This window comes from Thunnus maccoyii, chromosome 7 (assembly GCF_910596095.1).
Source record: "Thunnus maccoyii chromosome 7, fThuMac1.1, whole genome shotgun sequence".
Classification (NCBI taxonomy): Eukaryota; Metazoa; Chordata; class Actinopteri; order Scombriformes; family Scombridae; genus Thunnus; species Thunnus maccoyii.
The window spans coordinates 2,061,962-2,088,124 of NC_056539.1; the positions used below are offsets into that span (position 1 = coordinate 2,061,962).

Consider the following 26,163-nt stretch of genomic DNA (forward strand, 5'->3'; position numbering starts at 1 on the left):
GAGTTGGTGGAGACCAAACTAGAGCTAAAAGGAGAGTGAATATTGGAGTTACATTCATCAGGTGGACACAAATTCAACTGAATTCAATGTTAACACTGCTATGTGGCTGCTGGATGTGTACATAGACAACTGTTTTGCTTACACATTTGTCATATTAACTTTATAAGGTGATAATATATCAATGTTGTGTTTACAGCTTGTTACGGTGCCCCCAAGTGGCCAAAAAAATCTGTGAATACTGCTTTAAGATACATAAAAAGTCTTGTTAAAGCTATGTAGATTTTGAACTGTAGCGACCGGTCAGTTTTCAAGAATAGCTTAATTTCTCTCTGTTATAAGAGGTGAAATTCTGTTTTTGCACCATGTAGTAAATATCAGTATAATGTGACAGATGCATTTCACATCTGGACCTTCCAGCCTGAACATGTGGTCAGTAGGTTTCAACCACTCACTACCTGAGACCATGGGGGTGATGACTGGTAGCGTCATCTCACTCCAATGGAAACGTTAATGCTAGCATTTCTCAAAGTATAGACCGCATTTCCCATAACTCCTTTTGCTCCCCTCTCCACCCCCCGATCCTTGTGGTAATGGATTTATCTTATGAAGAAGCAAAGTAGACAGACTGACATTTTAGTTACCTGTGTAGCTGATATTTACTACAGCTTTACAAGATAACATGTATTCATGTCTGATTAGTTGGATTCTTCAGTGACAAAGTGATGTTCTTTTTTTGAGGAAACTGTCCACATACTTGCAGAGAACAGTTTAAGTCTGATACGAGTGGATATGTCACAATATTAAAGTTCTGTGCCTTCCTCTGAGTTCAGTCCAACAGTTCCTGTTTGATTCTTATGAGGGTGGGGGGCTGCCAGCTGCCTCGGCCCTCTCTTCGTAGAATGTATTCACTAAATTGAGAAGAGTCCACACCGCCACCACATGAACCTGTGATCCAGAACCCTCTCTGCTGCAAGCGCTCCAACACCTGCAGTCACACACAAACCAAACAGCAACAACACAAGAGTGAGGCATGACAAGAAGCCTTCGAGCATGACATTCACATTCTCCAATGGAGTGCTGCTTAGCAGAGGGATGGAAGTCATTTAATATTTTCTGGATACATTTAAAGACACTGTAGAATATGAAAGTCAGTGACTTTACCATCCTTCAGTGATAGAAGCAAAATAGACACTGTGACAGAAATGCACCAAGTTAAAGAATATGGTTGGCAATATTCAATATTGTTGGTGTTGTCAGCAGTTCCCAAGAAAAGACCAAGACCAACAATGTGTTGGTCCGTCCCTCAATACTTTCTGACTCAAAACCCATTGGTTCCAACTTAAGATGTAAATCTTTTTTTTTTAAAAACTCACAAATATATAGTTTCAGTTTTTTTTTAAAGATTCAGTCATTTCCTCAAACAGCTGGTTACTGTAGTTTTTAAACAACCATTACTCCATACAGGAGGAAATAGTGCATCTGTTGGGGACTGTTTTCAGCAGCGGGTGAATACATGTTTGGTGTACACACACTATCCTGCTGGAGTATTTCTGGCAGCAGGATGGTGTGTGTGAGACTGAGTCGAAATAAACTATAGTGTGTGTGTCCATGGTAATGAAGGGACATGTCAGCCAGTGCAACAGTGTGGCTTGTATTTTGAAATAAAATAAAGCACCAAGTCTCAGCTTTAATTTGAGTAGGTTTACATCAATATAGACAGAACTGTGTGGGAAATATAGCCCTTTTCACACATAATGTCCAAAGTTTAGTGGTTCAAACATAATTATTGTAATTAATAATACTAGTGCAGTGCCCGTTCAAAATTACTTCATTCTCTATGGTAGTTCTTATCACTATGGGTGTAATCCCACCTCTGACCACAATGTGGGCTGCAATGGCAGAGTGGTGCTGTCCGTATTTCCGTTCGTTGACTCCACATGCAGAAGAAGAGGCAAATCAACATTGTAGAAGCAATGTTATTCATGAGGTATTTTTATATATTTCTCATCCAACTTCACACAGACATTGTACTTCCTTGTTTCCCCAGCAATCCACCCACCAAGTGTGAAGTAGATTGGATGAACAGTTCTCAAGATATGCGAAGGACAAACATACATACATACCGATGGACAGACAGACAGACAGACAGAAAGACAGAGATTCCTTGCTTTATATAGGGAGATACTGAAGTAAATCTGCTCAAATTAAAGCTGAGACTTTAATGTATTATCCATTATTTAATTTCAAATTGAACAAAATGTGTAAAACTGTCCAAATACTTACTGTCTGGGCCGTATCAGGCTTTGTTACACACACATAATACTTGCTAGTGGATCAATTCATTGTTGGTTTGGGTCTGCATGTGGGATTTGTTGAGAAGAAGAAAAATATAGAATATCACCAGACTTATCCTTTAAGGTGAATGCCAGTAGAGCCCACCAATACAGATGTGACTCACTCAAAAATTCAAAAACAGGTTTTCAGATGAACATAATATCCATATAGGCACAGCTGGCAAAATGTCCTCTCCAAGGACAGCAGGAAAAACCATCCATAATGGTGGCTGTAATTCAAACAAGCCTGCTAGAAGCAATGTCTCAAAACTACTGGCACATTTCTTAGAGGAAACAGCTCTTCCAAGAAGTCAGCAATTACTTTGGTGAGAACAATATTGTTAAAACTGATGAATTTTGAATTACATTAGGACATGGAGTACATTAGGTAAATTGGTGGTAAGTTGGTGTAGAAGTGCTGCAGAAGTGCTGCTGGCGCCCTCTGAATGCTGTTTTTTTTCCCCCCAGGCTATGTTTATATTTACATAAATATGATTGTGATGCTGTTTGTATGAATTCTACTTGATGAAGGTCTGAGGACTGAAACATTAATAAAATGAGTAAAAGTGGTGGATGGTGTGTTGGACTTTTTGTTTGTTTTTTTTTCACAAACATGCAATACATTAAAATAAATCCCTGTTGAGCAATGTCAGACAGGCAAAAGCATTTTGCCCACATCCCCTCCATCCTAAGAAAAAACATTGTGCACTGCACTGTTTTATTTTCAACATGATTCTATGTAAAAACTATGAGTACACGTGTAAACAGATACAAGTTTCACCGGACTTAACAGCTCCACCTAATGGACAGTTTGAATCACTACATTATCTGCAAAAGATGAATTACAATGGCACGACACAAAATAAAATTAAATGGTTTTGATTGTTACGTGGGATGAACAAAAATGTGAAAGAGTAAGGATCACTCATCATTTCATTACCTACACATGTGATTGAATGATGTAGTCTGCGGTTCTTTTGTGTGTTAGTGTGTTACTAACAGTAGTCCATTAGTTTCTCTCCCTCCCTTCCTACTGAAGTGAACATGGTGACAATATCTCAGTTTGCCCTCAGGAGTCTTCTGTTCCTCTATACTGCATCTCTGTCTGACTGAGATTTCCTGAGACAAACATACAATAATGAAATGCGTCAGCCATCAATTTATCTCTACTGAAGAATGTTATTTGTTTGACTGTCATCATTTTTAGTATGTTCCTTCAGCCTAATATTGACTCTTCCAAATATTACCTCTAAAGACTGATTCACTAACTTTTCCTCTTGATGGTGCAATTATTTGGACATGCATGAAACGTGAACTTCACTTGCGAATGTATTTAAACATCGAAATGTTTTGTCAGTTGACATGACTTCACTATTTACTGATGCATGTCATTTGTTATTGAGTATATCTTTAATGTACATATAGCAAAATTAGTTTTTATTTTGCTTACTTCACTCCTCTGATGTCTGTGAAGCAGAGGGAATGCTTCCTTTTGCTATATACACTATTTAAGAAATACTATTACAAAGTAAACATGGCATGTCACGTACAGTAATTGAAACGAGTAAAGTATGACCACAGAGTCTATTACTACATTGATGATAAATGAGCTGCAAACATGTTCAAACTGAGCAATATTGGAAATATTTCTGCTGAACAACAGACTGCTTGAGCGTCAATTATGAAATGCTTCCAATGGACCTTGGAACAATGATGGGGATGACACAGAGCTGCTGCAAAACTGCTACGCACCCACTTCCCCCCTTGAATGGCTGCAGAGGAACTCTGCTCTCATCAAAATGCATTTGAGGAGATTTATTACTTTGGAGTCTTTAAATGAGGACTGAAATACTATTTCATGATTTTTAGTAGATCAATAAGAAGAACGTCCATGCTTTACCATTATAGGCCTTACAAACCCTGGTGTTGAGTTTAAAGGGACCATATTATGCTTTTTCTGGTATTCTGTTATTTTTATCCTGTTATGATGTTGGATGTTAAATATGGTCAGAGTTCCAAAATGTGAGGGGAACATAGGTAGAAATGCTCCCTGCAAGTCAAAAGCCAGGGCTTCAGCCTGCTCAGAACGCTTTGTTTTTTTCTACTTTGTACATGCCCACAAATGGTGGTCTACTCCGTAGCCTTGGTTGCTAAGGTGGTTGCTAAGATTTTTGTGTTGTTCATGTTGTCCACTCACATATTTCGGATTGGAATCTGGCTTGAACATGTACGGATGTCTTTGAGAAATTGACATTTCGAGTAAAGAATGAGAAAAAGTAGTGAAATCTTGCTACTATAGTTTGTTTCATGGTTTGTTGCACTTAAACCTCCTGAGCAGCCAGAAGTCAAGACACAGCTTCTGGAAACAGACCAATCTGAATAGAATGGGATCATGGGAGGCGGGCCTTAAAGAGACAGGGGCTAAAATGGCCTGTTTCAGAAAGAGACTGAACTGAGGGGCTGCATAAAGGGCCAGTATAAGATAAATAAGGATTTTTGAACTGTAAACCATGCAAAAATATTCCAGTAGAGCCCTAGGTTAAAATAAAGACCTGTAAATGTGCAGAATATGTCCACTTTAAGAATAAACCCTGCATGTGTCTTGTACCTGGACAGAGTTGAGGTGGCAGTAGCTGTTGAGTGGGAAGCAAATGACATGTGTGGAGTTGTGGTTCCAGCTGGTGTTTAGGGAATTGCACATGACGTCTATGACCTCAGGGAAAACCTCCTCGATCACGGCGGGGAGGGCGCTCACGCTGATCCTCTCGCCCAGCTCTGGAGCCACATGAACCACAACACACTCGCTCTCCCGACACACGCGCCCACGTTCACGCTCAGTCCTCCAGCGCTCCAGCTCAGCCTGCAGGGGAGCCAGCTGGAAGAAACTGGCCTCCTCATACAGTAGGGAGTACTCCTGAAAACACACACCACACACATGAAGACAAGCTCAGAGACATGCATACATGACAGAAGCTTGTAAAAAAGACAGTGTTACTTGCACAGTTACACATAGATGCATAGAAATGCTTGTATAGCACATAACACACAGACATACATACAGAAACACACAAAGACCTTTAGTGAAGATAGATAAACAAAGCACAGTAGCTCAGAGATGAAGAGTACTGAGTCTCCCCTCTCAGCAGTGACATGTCCACATCTGCCATATTTTACTGGAAACAATCACCATCGTTTGACCATTTGTAACACGGAGGTAACCTTTAGTTAATTTGTTCAATCATGTATTCAACATATTCATAATTTGAGGGTACAAATGACTAAATTTAGCTAAGTCATTACAGAATCTGCTCTGTGCATCCCCATGACAACAGTATGGGACATAATATGTCTTGCAGTGTGAGCAATACAGTGATTCAGAAATTTTTGAAAGTCTTGTTGTCTGCACTAGCTTTTTTAAGGGAATGAAATAGGAATATTGAATGCCCTAATTATTAAACTTCACAGAACAATTTAATGTAATGTATGTTGTGGTTTTTGGAAAGTAGTATATATATCAGGTCATCTATCATATATGTTGATCATCTGTGGAGAACAAAAAACAGGATTGTCTTACAGTGGTATAAACGTTGAGGAAAGACCTGTTTTCCAAGGCAAAGAATGTGTTATTGATGCCTGCACACTTGTGTTTATGCCCAAAACAAATAATACATCGGCAATCAATCAGTAAATGTTCGACTGAGATAAAAATGACTGGTTCATAATGATATTGAAAACAACTGTGATTCTAAACCTTAGGTAGCAGCTGACTGAATACATAGTTAGAGCCACTATATTTCATTTTTGCCCCCAGTGGATCTGGGTAAAAGGCTGAAAGCAACACATTTGGCCTCATGCAAGAACATTTTTGTATTTTTATCCTAAAACTCTTATTTCCTCTGTGAGGTTTGCTCATACGAGTGTTTGAAGTCGGATTCAAAAAACTCTCTTAACTGCCCGAACTTGTTGTAAATCACTCATTTCAGCCTGATAGATGTCACCCGTTCCCATGAAGAGGTGCATGTTCTTGAGATGTGATTGTTAGCATAACCAACACCCTTAAAACATCCATATTAGACTACATGTTCTGCTTGGTTTGTGGGCAGGTTTCATTCAAAAAAACGTTACCAAAGAGTAAAAACATATTTCGTATGTAGTAAAAATATGCAATTATTTTTTTAGTTGGTGCCCTATAACTAGAGAAAACTGGGAAAAAGCTGTACATTCCCCGTATTGCTCTTAAGGGGGGAATCCTACAAGAACCAGAATGCACTGCGTATATTACGCCCAATCCACTACTGATCGTGTGTTAACGGAACACAGCCGGTGAGTACAGCAAAGTACGAGCACTTCACTGAGGCTAATTTACAAAATGTTTTTCCTCATCAAGTCTGGGTTTATCATACCGGTGTGCAAGGATCATAAAACAAATGGTGCGCAGGAGTCAATTATCTGGATCAATGCAACTTACCGAGAGCTTTAATGTTACATTGGCCAGAATGCTGCAAGAGCTGCCGGTGCTGATGGATAGTCAAAAAACCTCCCAGTCTGCTGTCTCCATTTCAGCTTTGTTTGGGAAACAATCATGGATGAAGGAGTGAAAACCTGCAACCATATGCTGTTTCTTTATCGTTTTGGACAACGAGAAGCCAGACCAGATTGTGCTCCATTTAGATGCAGATTATAAATCACAGGTAACACAGTCGCTGTTGTGCTGTTTTGTATTCAGAGTTGGCAAAGTCTAATATTCTGTCAGAAAATAAAGTCAGGTTTACCACTGCAAACGTTGTTGAAGTGCAGAGTTTTCAGTCTGTCTCCATTCTTTCTGACAATCCTCACTGGGCACCGGTTCATGCTGCAAAGCCACTCTGGCTGCAGCACCTCTCTTTCAGCTGCCACTGTTACAGCTCCCAAAGTTGCTTCCTCCTCCATACTCTGTTGTGTCTGATTCCACAGCACGATATTTGGTTGCGTATCATGAAACTAGTTTTCTTTAAAATATGCTGATATTTTAAAGTATTTAAGTAGTATGATATTTTAGTGTCTGCTTTCCCTATCGCTAGTGTAACATGGTTGAGAGTATTTTGGGAGACCCACCTTTGACTGTCCTTGAAGGCACCACTACAGCAAAAAGGTGTTGCTGTAGTTCTTCCTTGCCCCCAACTACCTCACTGTACATGTCAAATGATGGCGCTGGTGGCCGGAAGAACAACAGATTTTGCAGCTGTGCCCCAGAGACACAGAGAACATTAACAACTTTTGTTGTTTTCCACACTTTATCCTTAATTCAGATAGCTAGAGATAAGGTTGAAAATCGGTGTTCCTTTAAGTTAAGGAGTGTCAGTAGTAAGGGACACGAAACAATTAGAAAATATCGATACAACAACGTAGAGCCTCACTGTAGTGTGACAGAAACAAAGAGGGAACACTTTGATGTGAAGTTAGATGCTAAAAAACATCAAGCAAAGTGGTCCATGACTAATATGAGAGGTGGTCATGTAACAATCACAGAGATATTAGAGGAGAATATTATAGTCTACAGGTGATGTTACACTGTCAGCTGCAACACAAGATGAGACTGCACAGAGACCTGCAGAGAGACACAGAGGCAGATGTCAGAGTGAGATAAGTTTCTTAGCAACTGCTGTAGTATAGAAGTTGATGCACCTAAATATGGCAATAAAAATCATAAAATCCAAAACACCTTTCATTAAATTGGCAGCCATGATGATGATAATATGGTGAACAGGGGGGGTGCAACACATCTCTCTCACTCTTGTTTTTGTATAATGGGCCGCTCGAGCAGCCCACATAATGCTCATGTGGCCCACATAGCGACCAACCCATCGGGATTTCTCTCAGTGCTCCCAATGGCCAGTCTGACTCTGTGCGAGTAGTTCTTGCATGAGGCCCATTAACTGCAGTAATTTTCATTTTTCTACAACAAGAAAGAACAGTGCGTGCCCCTTCCTCATTACCACCACTGAGGTGAAACGTCTCTCAAGCCCCAACTGCTAAGCTGTGAATGTGTGCAACTGTGTGAATGTGAACAGGGCTCAGTGTCATAGGGGGAAGTGTAACATTATACTTAAGTGGTTATAATATGTCTGGACTGTTATAATCTCTCTTCTGACAAACAGTCTTGAAAAGTGATCTATTTATTGCTTTCTCTGTGGTTTGGGACTGTTCAGACACATTTTAGTGATATACTGTGGTAGTACCTGATCAAAGCTCTAGACAGACACTCACTTTGAAGTCATCTGGGATGAGGAGTTTCGAGGTCCGGAGGAAGTTGAGTATGTAGCGGAACATGGGGCCATCTCGATCGATGAAGTAGTGCTGCTTTAGACTGTCCAACACAATGGGCTCCGTTCCATCAAACAGACGGCCGATCCTGCCACAGACCACGGACAAAGAGAGAAATACCGACCAAATGTTGGTGAGGCTGTCATGTCTGCTGCCCACAGATGTCCTACAATACAGTGCAGCAGCTGAACGTTAAGTCACATATGCCATTGTTGACAGCTGAAAAGTACGGGGAGATGGATTTAATAAAAACACAGGATGAATAGGATGTTCAACCTTATTTCCATGTAGTAATAGAGATGACATGTTTATAACACGCAAATGTTTTCTATCATTGTAGCACTGTGCAGCAGCCATTACTTCACAAGGGCGTATGAATGTGTATGAATGGGTGGATGTGATTCGTAGTGTAAAAGCGATTTGAGTGGTCGGAAGACTAGAAAGGTGCTATACAAGTACAGTCCATTTACCATTTACCATCATCCACTGTTGTATTTTGACATCAGTGGATAGTAGAAGTACTCTGATAGGAAGTCATTTGGGTACCTTTCTTCGCTTTGCTTAGGTTTGTCACAATGGACTGAAAACTACTGAACTGTAAATGCATGAGACTGCCCTCCCAAGAAAAACAACCTAATTGGTCGTAATGCCACTCGCCCAAAAAGGACATATAATTACATTTGAGTGACAGATGCCATCTAGCGGCTATAGTAATTATGACCCGGAGCAGTGGTGCAGTTCAGAAGACGTATATATATGTGGATAAATTTCCTCATTTGGAGGCGGTGGGTCGGGTGGTTGGAATAACCCAACAGTGGACTTTGCCACAGGAGACCGTTGTTTTCAACCGCGAGTGTCACATTTCCAACTGTGAGTCGGCACAATTTTTTAAAAACTAAAATTTTGATCATCCCCTACCCTTAACCCTGTTAACCATAGTGTTGTCACATCATAAAACTTTATTACTTTTTAACAGTGATTAGTAATGGTTTTGGAAAGCACAGACAAATAATGTCCTGCCGATTACTGCCAATAGGTCACCAGATTAGAAAATGCTCCTTTGTGTCGTTCTCGTGTCACATAGTTAAACAATTTGGATTTAATTTGGAGGATTTGTTGAAATGCATAGTGGCTTTAAAGGAAAGGTCCAGATTTTTTTTCAAATATATCTTAAGAAAATACTTGACCACATATATACATGTACACTGAACAAGTTTTTGATCGCTAAAAAATGCAAACCTATACTAGATTAATTTTCTCTAAACGGTGTTCACTGTGGCCACAAGTGGTAATTACACTTGACACATAGTGTAACAGTACGACAAGCAGAGTCATAAAGTCAGCTAACTGACTAACATTAGCTAACATTAGCCACCATAAGCTACTGGTCATACCAGACCAAGTAAGATTGTAGCCACAGAAAACATTGGGTGTGCTGAACTGAGAAACACTGTAATTTATTACTATTTAAGAATGTGTTATTTCTTCTTTCAAATGTTACACAGTCAGAGTCAAGCGCAGATTTGTATGAGGCAGAATGAGAAACATTGCATGTGCAAAGCTTTGAAGTGGTTAAAGTCAGTGGGCCCGCAGCACTTACTGGATTTAATGAAAACACTTTCACAATCAGTTTAACATGGCAGACATGCTGAATGCCATCTGGCAGCTTTAAAGTACTCTAACAATCACCTGTACTATATTTAAGTTTTCAAAGCAACATGTGGGCACAAACAGTCACCCAAAAAGGCCACAGAGTCAGTTATTAAAACACAGAAGCATCGATGTTCTCATGACCAGTGAGTCATGAGAACATCTATCAGATGGACTAATTATATCAGCAAAGAGAAACTGTGCTGGTTTCTAACAGAAAAATATATAAAGTGTTGTGTGTGTGGTTCAGCATGAAGGTAAATGCATTCATTTTTACCTTAAATTTACATTTACAGTCCTGGTTAAAAGTTTTAGGTACTTTAGAGGTTTAGATTCTTATCTATTATGCAACACCATCAGGGAGGCATGTGATTGGTCCCAAATTTATTTTGCAGCAGACAGCGACCTCAAACATCCAGACAGTCATTAAGAACTATCTTCAGCAACAAGAGGAACAAGGAGTCCTGCAACAGATGGTCTGGCTCCCACAGAGTGCTGATCTCAGCATCATGGAGTCAGTCTGGGATTACAAGAAGAGACAGAAGCAGCTGAGACGCCTAAATCCACAGAAGAACTGTGGCAACTTCTCCAAGATGCAGGAACAACCAACCTGCCAAGTACCTGAAAAACTGTGTGCATGTGTACCGAGGAGAACTGCTGACAAAGCTGTCATTTTTAAATGTGTGTCATTTTGTGCAAAAGTGCATTTAAAAGTTTATCTGAAGCTTATATGAGGCTTCAGCAGTCTGAGTTAGTCTTATCAAGTGGATATCTGACACATTTACAGTCTTTTTAGCATCAAATTCCCTCTTTGTGTTTCCTCAGACAGTGTTTCCCTGTTGAGCAGCATAGGAAGTATAGTAACAAAAAGAGGGACTTGGAAACTAAAAAGACTAACATTGAAAGACTTGATTTGACTCATTTGGACGCTGAAGCTTCATATTAGCTTCAGATGAACTTTTAAATACATTTTTGCACTGAAGGAGGACTGTGGATTTTGTCCCCCATCACTTACATTGCAAGTGCATTATGAAGGGATCTTCTAATGGTCACAGGAGGAATGATTACAGCAAGAAAAAACAAATTTTCATTTGTGCTCCTGACTGTTGTTTTAAGACAGACTTGAACTAAAGATTTTAAGTCCTTTAGTCTGTGCAGAAAGCCCTTAATATATTAGAATGCATGAATCTATCCATGAATGTACCCCAAATCTTGCTCTTATGTACCTGAATACTGAGTAAAAATCCCTTAAAATATCATAAATTTTCACCTAAATATTTCAGACTCTAAGGCAAACCAAATCACAACCTCAATAATGCCATAAACTGAAAACTAATGGATTTTTCAAGTATTTTAAATAATATGTAAATTAAGGGGAAAGTCATGTATCACTTAAAACCTACTTAATTTGCTAATTAAAGGCTTTTTAAGGGGTTTAGTTTTTACCTTTTCCCAGACTACCAAGCACTTTCATTTTAAAGAGATGTTTTGTGTGTTTTCATGGATACATGAAGAAAAGAAGATGGTATCTTTAGGGAATGTTTTTTCCTAGTGGGTGAGTGTCTCTCACCGTGATTCAGGGTATTTGGTAAGGGTGGCCAGGCTGCTGGTAAACATGTGTCCTCCTACATCGATGTGGACAGGTGCGTTGGTTTTGGTGAGCTGTGCGGGGGTGGGGATGCCGGCTGAGCTCAGTGGAGACACAGGAGACACAGAGACCAGCCGCTGACTTGTCATGCTGCTGCTGCTGCTTCCACGGCTGTCCTGGGACACCAAACACACACACACACACACACACACACACACACACACACACACACACACACAGAGAGAGTAGTGGTCGTACCAGTATGAAAGTAGAAGTATAGTTGTAATAGTAGCAATAGTGTCAACAGAGGTTAATCAGACATTTAAATGTCCAATAAATATCATCATGTAAGAAATATTTCACTTATTTTAGACCTGCATCAGCTAGTGTTAGACTGCACACAAAGTTTTAAATATAGACTACATTATCCTTACACCGACGTGGTTGAGATGCTAAGTTTAAAAAAAGGAACCCTCTGTGTGTCAGATTGAAAATTCTTGCAACGTTGTAGCTAAAGGTTTCAAGATTCAACTAAATTCTGAACGAAAAGAAATGAATCTCATTAATGAAAAATGTGTTTTCTTATTGCTGTATCTTTGACCTCCTCACTAATAAGATGTTTTGCTCTGTGCTCTGTCCACTGCTCATTACATTAACACGACTGCAGTTTCCTGCAGCTCTACGGAGCATTTCAGCATCTCTCAGCTCATTGTTATGGTTTTACTCCCTGACTCTTGAATGTTTTGTCTCACAGCTCTCATCAGTCTTGCTCTGATAAACCTACTTTTTAGATTTGGGTTTCAATAGCATTTTATAAAATCATCAAATCAGAATCCAGTGTCACATCCTTTCAAATCCCTTATTGAATCTAATTAGATCTACCTTTCAACATTTGCATATAACTAAGTGGTAGTGTAATAAATGTTCACAATCTGTAACTAAAACCTAGTGAGATTGTTGATTGAATATGTTTCTGACACATTGAAACATATAGTTTACTTTTACACCTTATTTTCCCAAAAGCTGTACATTTCAAGTCAGAATTACAAAGTGGAGCTTAAAATATTGATGTGATATTCATAAAAATATATGGAGATTATCATGAAATTGTCATGACAGAAAATCTCACTCTACTGGTCATAATGAACTACAAAAGCACACTGTTCACTCACAATTGTTATGTTATGTTGCTTTACTGCTAATATCACCTGCTGCAGCAAGTGAAAGCCACTGTTAGCATTAACTTAAAATGAAATGAGTGACTAACTGGTGAACATAGTGTGTAAAAGCTTTCCTTGTGGTGGGAAACATCAGGAAACATCATGACAGAAATATTGCACTTTCTACTCCATTACATTCATTTTTTTAGTATCTATTTTAGGCATTTTAAGTCTATATTACAGCAACAGTAGTAGAAAACAAGGGAGAGGTGACATGCAACAACGGTCCACTGCTGGAATCAACCATAGACGTTGTGGTTATGTGAATGTGTCTTAAGCAGTGGATTACTGGGGAACGCCTCCACTACATTTATTTAACAGCTTTACTTACTTTAGTTCAGATGAAGATTTGACACAATGGATAATATAACAAGCTTTTAAAATACAACACATTGTTAAAGATGAAACCAGTGGTTTCTAACTTTTCTGGCTTTTGATGTCTTACAAAAAGCAGAAGGGTCACATTTCAGATGTCTATGAGTTGTTAACAGCTCCACCAAATAGTGATTTTTCCCTCTAAACCTCTCATATTCATAAATATTTGGATTGATTGTTCAGCAATAGTATCAGAACTTCTTCTTTCCTCTCCCATTAATCATCTCACTACCCCTCGGATTTATCTGGTGACCCTTTGGAGGGGCCCGACCCCTAGGTTGGGTACCACTGGACTAAACTAGCTAACTGTATATAAAGTAGTGTAAACTAGCTCCACCTCCAGCAGCTACAACAGTAACATGCTGCTCTAACACTGATGCTTCACTATTAATAATCTAATGATGTCATATATAATAATATATCAGTCAGAGGGTCCAAACCACTACTTTTACTGCAATACTTTAACTACATCAAGCTCATAATACTTATGTACTTTTACTGAAGTAGGATTTTTCATGCAGGACTTTTACTTGTAATGGAGTATTTTTACACTGCTGTATTGGTACTTTTACTTAAGTAAAGGATCTGAATACTTCTTCCACCACTGTGGGTAACATCGTACACTAGTACCAGTGCACAGCACTGTATACTATATTATGGAGCATTAGCATTTAAAAAGACAGGTATTTTTCTCAGGAGTTGGTGGAGACTAAAACAAAGCTAAAAGGAGAGTGAGTGGACACAAACACAACTCCAAAAGAATGCTAATGCTCTTCTGTAAACAACTGTTAGTTAAGTCACAAAAAATCAGTGAATGCAGCCTTAAGTATCCTACTACTAGCAAACATCAGAGTGCTTAATATGCTTGAAACAACATACATTAAGCCGTGATGATATAGAAGTTGATCAAAAGTTATATATTTGTCAGGCCCCGGGGAGTATTGTTCCCGTATGTTGGGTAAGTGACTCCAAGTGTTGCTTCTGGCATCCTGTCATCTGGCTGCCAGGCCTTACCCACTAGGTGAAGTTTTGGAGAAGTGCTGATGATTTAGAATCATAGCTGCCAGGCAGCCTCAGGAATGGCAGACAATGCCAGAAGCCTGACAGGAAGCGAAAAAACACAAGGACAGTCTGTCAGGCACATGCATATGACTTTGCTCTGCCAGAGCACAAGCTATCCCAGATTGCCTTGTAGGCTACTTAACAATGCCAGGTGCCTGGCATGAAGCAACACATTAAGCTCAGAAAGAGGCAATTGGCAGCTCTGTAGGAGGCCAGTGCCTGACAAGCTGGGAACAAAGGTCCCCTGGGCTCTCACTCAGCTCTCTTCTTCACCGTTCTGCAGTTTTCTTTCTTTCTGCTCCAAACTGCTCTTGTCATACCTTTTAGTTGTATTTCATTTTCTTCTGTTCAATAATAAACAAGTCTCAGGAGCCCTAATCTCAAGTCTGTGACTTGATAGTAAATCTGAAAACTCCAATGTACAAATATTTACATCCTCACTTCAACAGTCTTCAGTTTATCTTCAAACACAAACATGTATTCATATGGACAGCAATCTGCCAAATCACAACCACACTGAAATACATCTATATTCAACCAAAAAACAAGATGTAGTGTCAGAAATATAGTCCACTTAAAGCTTTCCTGCTGCATTTCTATGACTGGTTCCTGTAGAAACACTGTAGTATGTTCTGTAGAGAGTTACACATCTGACTGTATTTACACAATACATATTCATTACATTGTCAACCATCAAAAAACAACATATACATAATAAAAAAGTGATTTCACTTCACAGACGGCCATAAAAAGATCATCATGTGTTGCCTGTTGTTAGTGTTTTTATCTCAGTGTGTCTGACTGACACATGAGTTGTTGAGTTTGTGTCTGCTGGAGCTGATGTGTCCAGCGGTGTGTTGGTAAAGTTGACTGTGTGAAGAGTTTGAAGATGTGGACTTGTACTGAACCATACATAGAACCAATCGTAAAAAAAAAAAAAACAACAACAAAAAACTGAGAAGATTTATTAAATTCTTTTGAATTATTAGGATTTCTGGTCAGCTGACTTTTAAACCAAATGGGATGAAGCAGCTAAAACTCTGGTATGATAGTGTTGAACATTGTTATAAAAGATGCAAGAGATAAGATGATTAACAGAGACAAAGGCACCTGTGTTGATGTGAAGGAGCATAAAAACCACGGTTTATACAGAATCCACTCACATCAACCAAAATCTCAACTTTCACTATAGTCACAATTTACACAACATCAACAGTGAGCAGTGAGGACTCTCCCACACAGAGTGCAACGTGTTGTCAGTGAGGAGGAGGATGGAGAGAGGGAGGTGCAGCGTGTGAGGCCAACCTCATCTCCTGTATACAAAGCATAAAGTACAAAGTGCAGGAACCAGAGGCTGGGTTTCAAATCCTGAGTCCCACCTGGAGTCAGGTTCAGGAAACAAAATCACTGATTAAATGTTAATAAAGTGAGTAACATGTTGTGTCTTGTCCTTCAACTCACTGACTTTTTCAAGTTTTGCAGATATGTTCAGTATGAACATTTTGCAACTTGACAGAAATGTTCATGATAAACATTTCTTCATTATGTTGATGAATAAGATAGCTTTGTCATGATCCAGTAACTATCTGCTCCTCAGTCCCTCTGCAGCCACATTCTCTCATCCCCAGCCCTCTGCAATGCTCTCTGTCTGTTTTCAGCCCCTGCTCACTTCTCCCATGCCATTTTTTCCCACCAATTCCCCAGACTTGCCATCTTCAAGCTGTCCACCAGATGCCCTTGGACTTTACCTCTTTCCCCCATCTACACACTTGTCACCACTCAGTAATTGTCTGCACCTGCTGCCCATTCCCCCATCAGCTCCTCACTAAGTTGCTTTATGGGACACTTGCTCTCTAGCCATCCTGATCCTATCTGATCCTGGACTTTATCTGTTCCTGCTGTTTCTGTGGTTTGAACCTTTGTGCCTGTTTATCACCTGCCTATCTGCCTTGCTACTTTGAACTGGGTACCTGTTTTGGACTAGCTCTCATTGCTACCTGTAAGCCTGAGTTTTGTTTACTTTTGCATTAATTTACCTTCTTATTTCACTTTCACCTGCCTGTCTCGTGTGTCTGTATTTGGGTCCTCCACCCGTCTGTTCCATCCTCATTCATGACAATAATGAACTGGCCAGAAATGGACTCAGCAGACATTCACCAGCCCTGGAGTTTTGGAGTTACACAGGATGTTTTTTTTTTAAACGAAGAACCAAGCTTCCTTAAGTCCCTTGCTGTTTACTGGAAGAAGGACCCTGAAATTGCCCAATAAGTGGCATTCTTCAGGTGGAAATACAATTTAAATCCTGTTCCTCCCAAGTCCATCATTCCAGCAGAGTCTCCCAGCTCCTCCCTAGAGCAGCCTGTCTCCCAGTCTGCTAGCTTTGGGCCTGCCAGCCACCATGACATCCAGAGGTCACCCTTTAAAGTGACTCGCCTTATCATTTTCATGGGGTACAGAGGAGTCTTCAAAAGGAAGCATGGTCCCCATGGCTCCCGAAACCTCTGGCTTGCTCAGCAGTCCAGTGCAACAGAGTCTCTGCTGCTCAGCACCACTACTGAGGTCCAGTCTGTCCGCGCTGGGCTGAAGCAAGCTCCTGTTTCTGCTGGGCTGCAACAGCCCCTTTATTCCTGAGCTGCAACAATCCCCTATTCCTGAGTCTCCTGTGGTTGTGCTTCAGCAGCCTCACTTGCTCACCTGCTGGACTCCGTGTCGTCAGCTGCACCTTGCCAACCTCCTAGACCTTCAGCAGTCGGCTGCCTCCGCTGACTTCCTCCAAGACCTTCAGCAGTCAGCCGCCTCTGCCAATGTACTATCAGACCCCCAGTCAACAGTCCCTGCTAACACCCAGCCAGACCTCCAGTTGGCAGTCTCCGCTGACCCACAGCCAGACTTTCTAGACCATCAGTCGGCTGTCTTCGCTGATGCTCAGTCAGACCTCCAGTTGGCATTCTCTGCTGACCTACAGCCAGACTTCCCAGATCATCAGTCAGCCATCTTCACTGGTGCGCAGTCACATCTCCAGCTGCCCCCTTCTTGCTCTGCACTCCAGCGGTCTGCCTGTCCTGCACCCTGCCTCGACCTGCAGCTGAATCTTCTGGTGCCAGCTGCCCTTCTTGTCCTCTAGACAGGAAACATTGCAGACCTCCAGAGCAGCCCAGCCTTTGTCACCAACCTTCTCCTGTTTCATCTCCTCATTCCCCTCACTTGAGTTTCTCTACCCATCTCCCCACCTGCACCTCATCTCCTCGCTAGTTCAGTTAGTAATTCAGTCCTGTGTTTTAGTTCAGTCTTGTTGGATCCTTTGTTCTGTGTTTGCTCTCGAGGCTAAATAGTTATTCTTCAGTTTCTGCTGCTCCTCTGCCCTTCATTTAGGTCCATCTCCTGCCACTCCCTTAACAAGCTTTTGTTGTCCCCAAGGAGAAATTTGTTTTGGACCATGAGAGCAGGCAGACTGCTCATAACATCTAAACAACATCTATCAGACAAACATCTAGTGCAAAAGAACAGCTCATACAAAGATAACAAGGTAAACGATGTACTAAATAAATAAAATACATAGATGTACAAAAAGACTAGCAGCAGATATAGCACAGGTAGCACATGTGTCTGGTAAGAAGTGCTCACATCATGGTGACAATGAATTCGTCACAATGTTTTATCACTTATGTGTAATACCGCACTTCCGCACCAATGTGCAATATAATGTATATTTGTATATAAAGTATATATATTTTTTTATCTTGTCTCTTATCTTTCTCTTCTCTCTCTGCTTTTTTATAATTGTCAATATTTATTTCATACTCTAATTGGAACTTGAGCTTGACAATAGCATGAGCGTGACAATAAAAAGCTCTTGAATCTCTTGCTCTTGAACAAGACTAAAAACTTTGTAAGAAATGCCATAAAATACAAAACATCAGATCTTAAAATGGCAATGGTTTAAAAATCTGTATGGTACATTCATATCTGTCTTGGTGCTATTCAAAAGTTTTATGGAGGTTTGGATGAATGAAGTTTGAGGCGGTTAGATTTGCAATTCAGGCAGCATTATCATTCTTTCAAAAAGAATGAGTGGTATATAAAAATAATTCCTAGAGGACAGGGTTGCTGGGAGGCACTCTAACAGACAGGTACAAGGAGGGGATGATGAGGATCATGACATCACATATGACAGCTGTGGGGAACACTATAAGGACTCTGTCTGTCTGTGAACAACAGAACAAAGCCATTCACAACATCCACTGTGAAGAGATGAGAGGTCATCAACCAGGAGTCAGTGGACGACCGAAGATGGATCAAGGAGGACATTCACATTTGACACCAGAGACCATCTTTGAACAGGTGTCTTTGATTTGTATATTATCACAATTAATTATACTGGATCTGCACATGAATTTAAGACAGCATATCTATTTATGTTCATTTCTAATTATATTAAAGTTTTTTGGGTTTTTTGTTTGTTGTTTAGTATTGTTTCAATTGGATGTGGAACAATTCACTGCTGAAACACAGAATGTGTACATAGTGAGTGTACAGTGACTAAACTGAGGTTCAATAATCACAGAACAGGCAGACAAACTGTAAAGCTGCGCTCAATGTCTCATATCTGATACATACACACCCAGATTTGTGTGTGTGTGTGTGTGTGTGTGTGTAGATGAACAAGCACTCTTTACCCTGGGCCATTACCGTAGTGCATGGTGGGTAAATTCATCAGCAGGTAGTTACCCATGGCAACAGAGAGACAGTCCCTATGAGAAATCAATGCTGCTTGTCCTGCTCTTCAGTATCTCCTAGGTGTTTACACGATGTATTTCAATGATTATTGTGTCAGAATATTATTTGGTGTAGTTTGGTCTTGTTTGGTTCCCTACAGCTCAACGATCTTGCTATTGTGCTTGTCGGCATTCATGGAGTTTTCTAGTTGTCAGTTATAGGGATAGCCGGGATAACTTCTGAATCACCACTCAGATCTCTGATGTGTTGAGTAATTCAAAGAGTTCTGCTGTTGAGCACATTGACAGCTGGAGAAACAACTGAGTCAATCAGAGTTTTGTAGGTGGGATTAAAAATGGGGATGCCACCTTTCTGTACCACAGCCAGAAAAATAGTGTCATAAAAACTGCTACAAATATGGCAGCACATGTCAGTGAGATACATAACAGAGCTGTGCAAGCTTGTTGTTAGTCGACTTAGAGAAACAATTAGAGTCTGACAGATAGATTGACTGGGCTGATAAATTATTATTTTTACACTGTAAAATGTTCCACTCACTTCAGATCTTGGTTACAGTTCTTAAATAACCAAATTTAGGCATCTCTATCAAATATGTTTATGGTATGTGTTTGTGTAAAGAAATGAATATTGGTCAATACATCAATATCAAATATCCATTGGCATCTGCTTAAAGATTCAGTATTGGTCAAGTTATAGAAACACACACATATCTGCATATTTCTGTCAACGTGAAAAACATTAACGCTCTAGCAGCTGCTGCTGCAAAGTAGTTCAAATTTTCCAAACCTTTATCAACTACAACATTAAAGTCACACTTACACATCAAATTATAATCCAATAACATCATGTATATAATTTTGAAATGGGCCACTTTGCAAAAATGAGTAATTTTTCTCTTGGTACTTTACATGTATTTTGATGCTAATACTTTTAAGCTTATTACTTGAATTTACATTTTGGATGCATGACTTTGCATGTATTTCTAAAATATCTAAAATATTGCTGTTTTTATTATAAAAGAGTAAGAGCTGAGTAGGCCTGCTTCTTCCACCACTAAAGCAGAAACAACTAGGATACTAATATAAAATTCCTTTTTTTCCCCAGAAAACAACTATTACATCTATATTTTGATTTACCGGTGAAAATATGTAACTTTACTTTACACATACAATTGAACATTGATCAGGCTAAGACAGTGAAGGACAGTGTTTCTGAGTCAAAAATAGATTTTTAGTTCATATAAAGGCCGTATTTCAGTCCTAAATACTTAGCATGCTTTATTCAGTTAGTTATTTCTAAAGGAGGCGTGTGTGTGTGTGTGTGTGTGTGTGTGTGTGTGTGTGTGTGTGTGTGTGTGTGTGTGTGTGTGTGTGTGTGTAGGGGATGTGGTTAAGGTATAGATCACTTTCTGATATAGCAGCCTACATCTTCAGAAGGTTATCAAGTGGACTTCTTCACAACTTTATACTAGGACGCATCGGGAAGAGGGGTCCCGCCTGGTTTCTCGCTTTTTCCCGTTAAGGGGGTTTTCTGAGTTTCTTTTTTGAGGAGTTTTTCTTCTTATTTGAAATGAGGGTCTATCTATATTTATGATTTTAATCTATATAAATAAAGTTAACTTGACTTGATACAACATGTTCGAATGGACTCTGTATCTACACTGTAGGCTATGCATACACCTCGGCAGCATTTTTTCCTTTGTAGCTGGCGGCGCATTTTACGCATGAGCTCCACACGCAGGCGGACTACTGAAGATACCACTCCGGATCAGACTTGATCAGATGTAGAGGCTACTGTGTTACCTGTGTGGGAACGGTGACCGGAGACCGGACGGCGGACTGTGTATGAATATGGGACTCCGTTGCTCTCGCAGGCAGCGGGTCGCTCTCGCTCCGCTCCACAGGAGACTCCGCGGGTGTCCCGGGGCGCACGCACAGCTTCTTGGAGAGGGGAGCCCCCGGGTGGTCCTCGGAGCTCAATCTCCTCACTGCTGTTGTCGTTGTTGACGTGTTTATGGTTGTTGCTGCTGTTGCTGTCGTTGCCCGCGGCGGCTTCACGTCCTCAGCGCTGGTGACCCGGCGGAGGTACGGGATCACCAGCTGAAGGTGGGACTGCGCGTGGCCGTTGACCGTTTCCGAGGCAACGTAGAGCGTCGTCGTCGGCTTGGAGCCCGTAGCGCCCACGATGCTGTTGAGCGTTGCTATGGAGACGGCGCCGATGCAGTGGTTGGTGTAGGTCTTGGAGAGCTTGGCAGCACGCGACAACATCTGCATCCTCGTGCCCAACAGGTTCTTTCCGATGGCTTTGTTCTCGTACCACGTCACGTCGCTCGCGCAGCAGTGGTCCCGGGGCCGCTGGAAGAACGCCCTGCAGAGCGGGTTCCGTTTCGACACGTACCGGACGAAGCTGGCGTACGGACACAGCTCCGTGCCTGTCTCGTACATCCGCGGCAAGGTGTCCTCATCTGCGTCCGGACGCTTCTTGGTCCAGGCGGCGGAGCGGGACTTGTGATAGGGTCCAAGAGCTTTAAAATAGACGAACTTTCTCCCGTCCTCATCTACGGCCAGGCCGAACGAGTCCTCCTCCAGCTCCCGCTGGTTCTCCCGGCCCCTGGTGCAGAAATACATACAGGTCTCGAACCAGACTTTGTTGAGCAGTCCGAACGGAGTATCGGTGTTGAACACTGAGGACTCGTACAGTTTCCGTAGGTCCGAGCGCGTGATGGCTTGTTTCTGCACCACTGGACCGGCGCCCTGCTCCTCCAGCCTCCGTATGACCGCAGCCAGGGTCAGGTTGGCGCTGCGTAGCTCTGGGTCCTTGGTGAGGTCCAAGGTGCGGCAGTAGGGCGGCTCGTTCAGGTACCGGTTTAGTGAGCTCCGGATGCTGATGAGGGACGACTTGCTGTACAACTGTCCACTTTTGGAGCGCGCCTCCGCGTAAAAGGAGCGCAGCACCGCGCAGAGCGCCTCCTTGTCCAGAGTTTCAAAGTCTGGACTTTGGGCTTTCTCACTGAGATACTCCCTGAAGATCCTCACTGCATACCGGGTGGCCAAGCGGGTGTTCTCGCTCAGCCTGTTCCGCTCTGAGCGCTGAAGGTCTCCCTCCAGGTGAGACTCAAGCCCAGCGGGGATGCTGCTGCTGAAGGGGTCCGCCTCTCCCTCCTCTTCTCCTTGGTCCATACTCCGCATAACGACCGCTGCTGTCTCCGCAGCGGAACCGCTGGGGTCCAGCACTGTGCTCCCTGACTCCCACTCCAGCTCCACACCATCTTTATCGGACTCCTCGTCCTCCTCCTCCCCGGTGATCTGGACCTCCTGGATCTCGTCCTCATCTTCTTCCTCCCCCTCCTCCTCTTCCTCCTCCTCATCCCTGCTCCTTTCGGGGCAGCTCATCTGCTCCTGCTCCTTGTCTCCGCTGGCAGGCATTCTCGCCATATTGCGGTCTGTGAAGCAGTCCTCCGGCAGCGCGCATGCGCTATATTGGACCGCAGCGCTGAAAGCCTTTTGTGTTTTAGTGACCTTCAGCCGTGCACGCACTTTTTTAAGGTGTAGGGAACGAGCGCAGCGGGAGGGAGAATTTGGAAGCGCGCTCCCTCTCAGACAGGCTGCAGTATTGGACTGCATATTGGACCAGCAGCATGTACACTGATGTGGTGAAGAACAGGACTGCAGGAATGTGACCTCCAGTATCATCATGAGCCAAACAACTGCAATTATCTGGACTTTTAAATCCTTTTATTGTAACTTAAATCAGTTTGACACTTGATATGTTATAGTAGCTATATAAATATATAATTAACCTTGTCAGTCAAAATAGATAATACAAATCCATTCTGAGAGTAAAGTATGAGAGGGAGTTTAGATGGATTTACCATCTAGCATCTCAACTTGTACATCAGTGTACTTTGTAAAAGAGGGATTTAAAGGAGAGGGAGAATGCAAACAATCATTACTGCACTGCCATCAAATCATCACACATGTACACATATTTTACGATTGTTATGTTGAATCTTTTCTGCTCTTGTGCTCACTAGATTTGTCATAAATAAGAGGAAACTTCATGAGCTGCAGTTGTTGCACATGCACAACATGAAACATGCACCACATCTCATAAAACATTTATTTTTCTGAGATTTTAGAGTTTTTCAACCTTTGGGTTAGGACCCCACATGGGGGAAGCTGCTAAGCGTCTCGAGGTCTCAGACCCCCAGGGGCCCTGGCTTTTTTTTTTTACGTCCAGTGCCTACATTCTAAAAATTCTTACTTTCTACAATATCTGTGCTTAAATCAACTAGTGTAACCTGATGCTAACTGTGGTCTCCTGCATGAAAGCTACACAGGCTACACGCTGTATTGGTACTGGACGCTGGCATTGGACATAAATTTTGAGGTGCGGAATCATCAATGTAATTCATAGGATAGTGAGCTGGAAGATAGTCTCACTTGCGGCGTAGATTTTGAAACCCACCGTGCCTGGAGAGTCTAACAAGAAACTTTATGAAGTTGCATTATGGGAAGTTTAGGATGCAGAATTTTTGGCCTCTTGCTGAATCAGTTTTGAGCCTTTTTTTTTTTTTTTTTTTTAGCAGAAGTCCCCCACCCTAATGGGAATGTAATTCTAAATTGGTTGAGTTCCCCGTTAACTCCCTGTAGAGATAATCCCATAAGAAGAATATATCACAATTTCCCAAACTGATTTTGGTAATAGTACTTCCTTCTAAATAAATTTTAATGTGTCAATACATTATAGAGCATTGATTTACATTACAGTTAGCATACACATTAAGAACATGTCAGACATATTAGTAATAGTCTAACACAGTACAGACACATACTGAGTGTTTTTTTGTTTTGTTTTTTTCTGAATGGCTGTATTTTGGTGCATCATTTGAGCATTAGTGCTGGAGGACAGTAACATTGATCCTTTGTGTCTAAGACACCCTTTTCTGATGTGCAGTTATATTAGAGGTTATTTTAGCAGCTTCTTAATATAGTATCCCATCATGCTCTATGGCTGCTCCCAGCTAAAAGCACTGGTTCCTCCCCTGGGCAAACATGACCTTGATATACAGTCTGCACCCCATGCACTGCCCTCATTGCTGTTTGGACTACATCAACTTATTATCTCACTTTACACTATTATGTCTGCTGCTTGTGATAGTCACAGTGGTGACGATCATTGTTATATAACCTTATTACGCTGTACTTCATAAAAATGTAAAGCACAAGAGATTTAAACATTTCTGAAACGAGGTGGAACAAATTCATAAGACATTGAAAAGAGAAGCTGCTCAGAAAAAATGTTGGATTTAAAGTGAAGACAAGTTTGTTTAAAGACATTTATTAGCTACAATTGTTGAGTATTAAGAGACATGCATGTACTATACACAACTCCAGTGCCAGACAAGAATGATCATAATGGACAATTCTTCTAAACCCTTGATCTTTATGTTTTTTATGTCCAGGACCAATGTTTTAAAATGTCTTGCATTTTTCATTCTAATACCTGAGCAGAGCAGATATACAGTATGGTTAGGGAACGGCTGTGCGTATGGAAAATAAACTATGGTCAAACTATGGTTAGGGTTAGGCAACTAAGACACCTGGTTAAGTTTATGGAAAGGTCGCAATTACAGTCAATAAAAAGGCAAACTTTAATTGTTCCTCATGTCAGCGGTTGACTGACATATGAGAGCTGGCATTGCTGAGAGATGTGCTGTAAATTATTGTGTGATACTGACTGAGAATGTCATACTGTGCAGCCTAAGAATGTTAATATGAGGCATTTTTCCGTTTTTCAACAAGCATTGGTTATCAGTCATTACAAATTTCGGCATTCTGTTCCTTTATTGCAATCAACATCCTGCTAATAAGTATGGAAAGTGGAAGCTAGTTAGCCTAGCTTGAAAACATTAGCACAGATTCCAACTAAATGTTATTTTTGTTCATGTTATCTCCTACACACACAATGTTCCTCCTGCTGTGTTCGTCCCACATTATAGAGAGGAAGAAGTCTGGCTAGCACTGGCTGTCTTTCTCTCATGGGTGCAGTTATGGTGATGATAATTGGTCAGACTGTCAAATCTCACACCAATAGTTAGTCCTGTAACCTAAGCACTTTGACCATCACCCTGTGATTTGGATCACAACAGGGAGCAAAGAGGGAGCACTCAGATTAAAAATGGGTCAATGGAGAACAACGTCGGCCCCCAGCTGGTTAACTGCCTACATGGCTGTTGGAATCGGAAATTATATTATGAACTAGTTCCCATCAACAATCAAATAACCGGTACTCGGGTTGTAGGGTGCTATCACTCCAGAATAATTAATACAATTTTAATTTCTTTGCTTTGATGATAACAGTTTTGACCAAATAAATACACAAGTAAATCAAAACCCCAAACATATACAGTATATACTGTCTAAGCAGAAATGAAGTCTACTTTCAGTTTGACATTGACATTACAGTCAGTGAAAAAGTGACAATGTGATGTAGGAGGTGGGGCGTTTTATGTGTTTATGCCCAGGGGCCCATTGTCCCATTGTCATTTAGTCATTTTAGTTGTCATTTAGAAATTGTTTAAAAGCAATCAGACAGTCATAAAACAGATGTTTAACTCATAGGTGTAAATGCAGAGACAACATGTAGGAATAGATATCTGTCTGTATATTGTAAATGCAGCTGAAGATGGAGCTTAAGCCTAGTCTTCATCTGGTGCAGTGTACACATCACATTTCAGTGTGATGATTGCATGTCAGTGCCACTGAAAAGCAAAAGTCATTTGACAGGTTTTAGCCATTATGTGATGTATAGAGAGGCTGTGTAGACAGAGCCGAGGCAGCAGCCTCTCAAAGTCCTACTGTGGCAGTGGCGTTTTGTCAGTGTGTTTCTGCTC

At 41.2% G+C, this 26,163-nt stretch overlaps 1 protein-coding gene and 1 long non-coding RNA gene across 12 annotated transcripts in view; one reads left to right on the forward strand and one right to left on the reverse strand.

Moving 5' to 3' along the window:
• On the reverse strand, nt 1-24,514 carry LOC121899876. 11 transcript variants are annotated; one of them, XR_006096809.1, is made up of 8 exons: nt 21,071-24,514; nt 11,857-12,050; nt 8,580-8,724; nt 7,883-7,920; nt 7,428-7,554; nt 7,106-7,274; nt 6,802-6,935; nt 5,161-5,247 (listed from the first exon to the last, which is right to left on the reverse strand). XR_006096809.1 is itself a non-coding variant. In XM_042415624.1 (6 exons), exons 1-6 carry the CDS (start codon nt 22,961-22,963, stop codon nt 853-855), a joined length of 2,790 nt encoding a protein of 929 aa, XP_042271558.1. In that variant the 5' UTR covers nt 22,964-24,514; the 3' UTR covers nt 1-852. The 11 variants fall into 11 exon arrangements, 7 of the variants coding, with proteins under 7 accessions (XP_042271558.1, XP_042271559.1, XP_042271561.1 ...); XR_006096808.1 differs by lacking the exons at nt 6,802-6,935; nt 7,106-7,274; nt 7,428-7,554; nt 7,883-7,920 and adding exons at nt 921-985; nt 1,872-1,931; nt 3,278-3,452 and having other exon boundaries at nt 4,942-5,247; XR_006096807.1 differs by lacking the exons at nt 6,802-6,935; nt 7,106-7,274; nt 7,428-7,554; nt 7,883-7,920 and adding exons at nt 921-985; nt 1,872-1,931; nt 3,274-3,452 and having other exon boundaries at nt 4,942-5,247.
• Nucleotides 16,385-26,163, forward strand: part of LOC121899877 — a 15,604-nt gene continuing 5,825 nt past the window's right edge. The window contains exons 1-2 of the long non-coding RNA XR_006096811.1: nt 16,385-16,530; nt 18,750-18,872. This is a non-coding gene — a long non-coding RNA (uncharacterized LOC121899877). The remainder of the gene's footprint in view (nt 16,531-18,749; nt 18,873-26,163) is intronic.

Excerpts from the sequence above, each read along its gene's own strand:
- LOC121899876 (XM_042415624.1), bottom strand. The coding sequence starts at position 22,963 with ATGATGATACTGGAGGTCACATTCCTGCAGTCCTGTTCTTCACCACAT. Across the intron at positions 12,051-21,070 it reads CGGTCACCGTTCCCACACAG|GACAGCCGTGGAAGCAGCAG; the intron begins GTAACACAGTAG and ends TTGGTGTCCCAG. Across the intron at positions 8,725-11,856 it reads ACCAAATACCCTGAATCACG|GATCGGCCGTCTGTTTGATG; the intron begins GTGAGAGACACT and ends GGTCTGTGGCAG.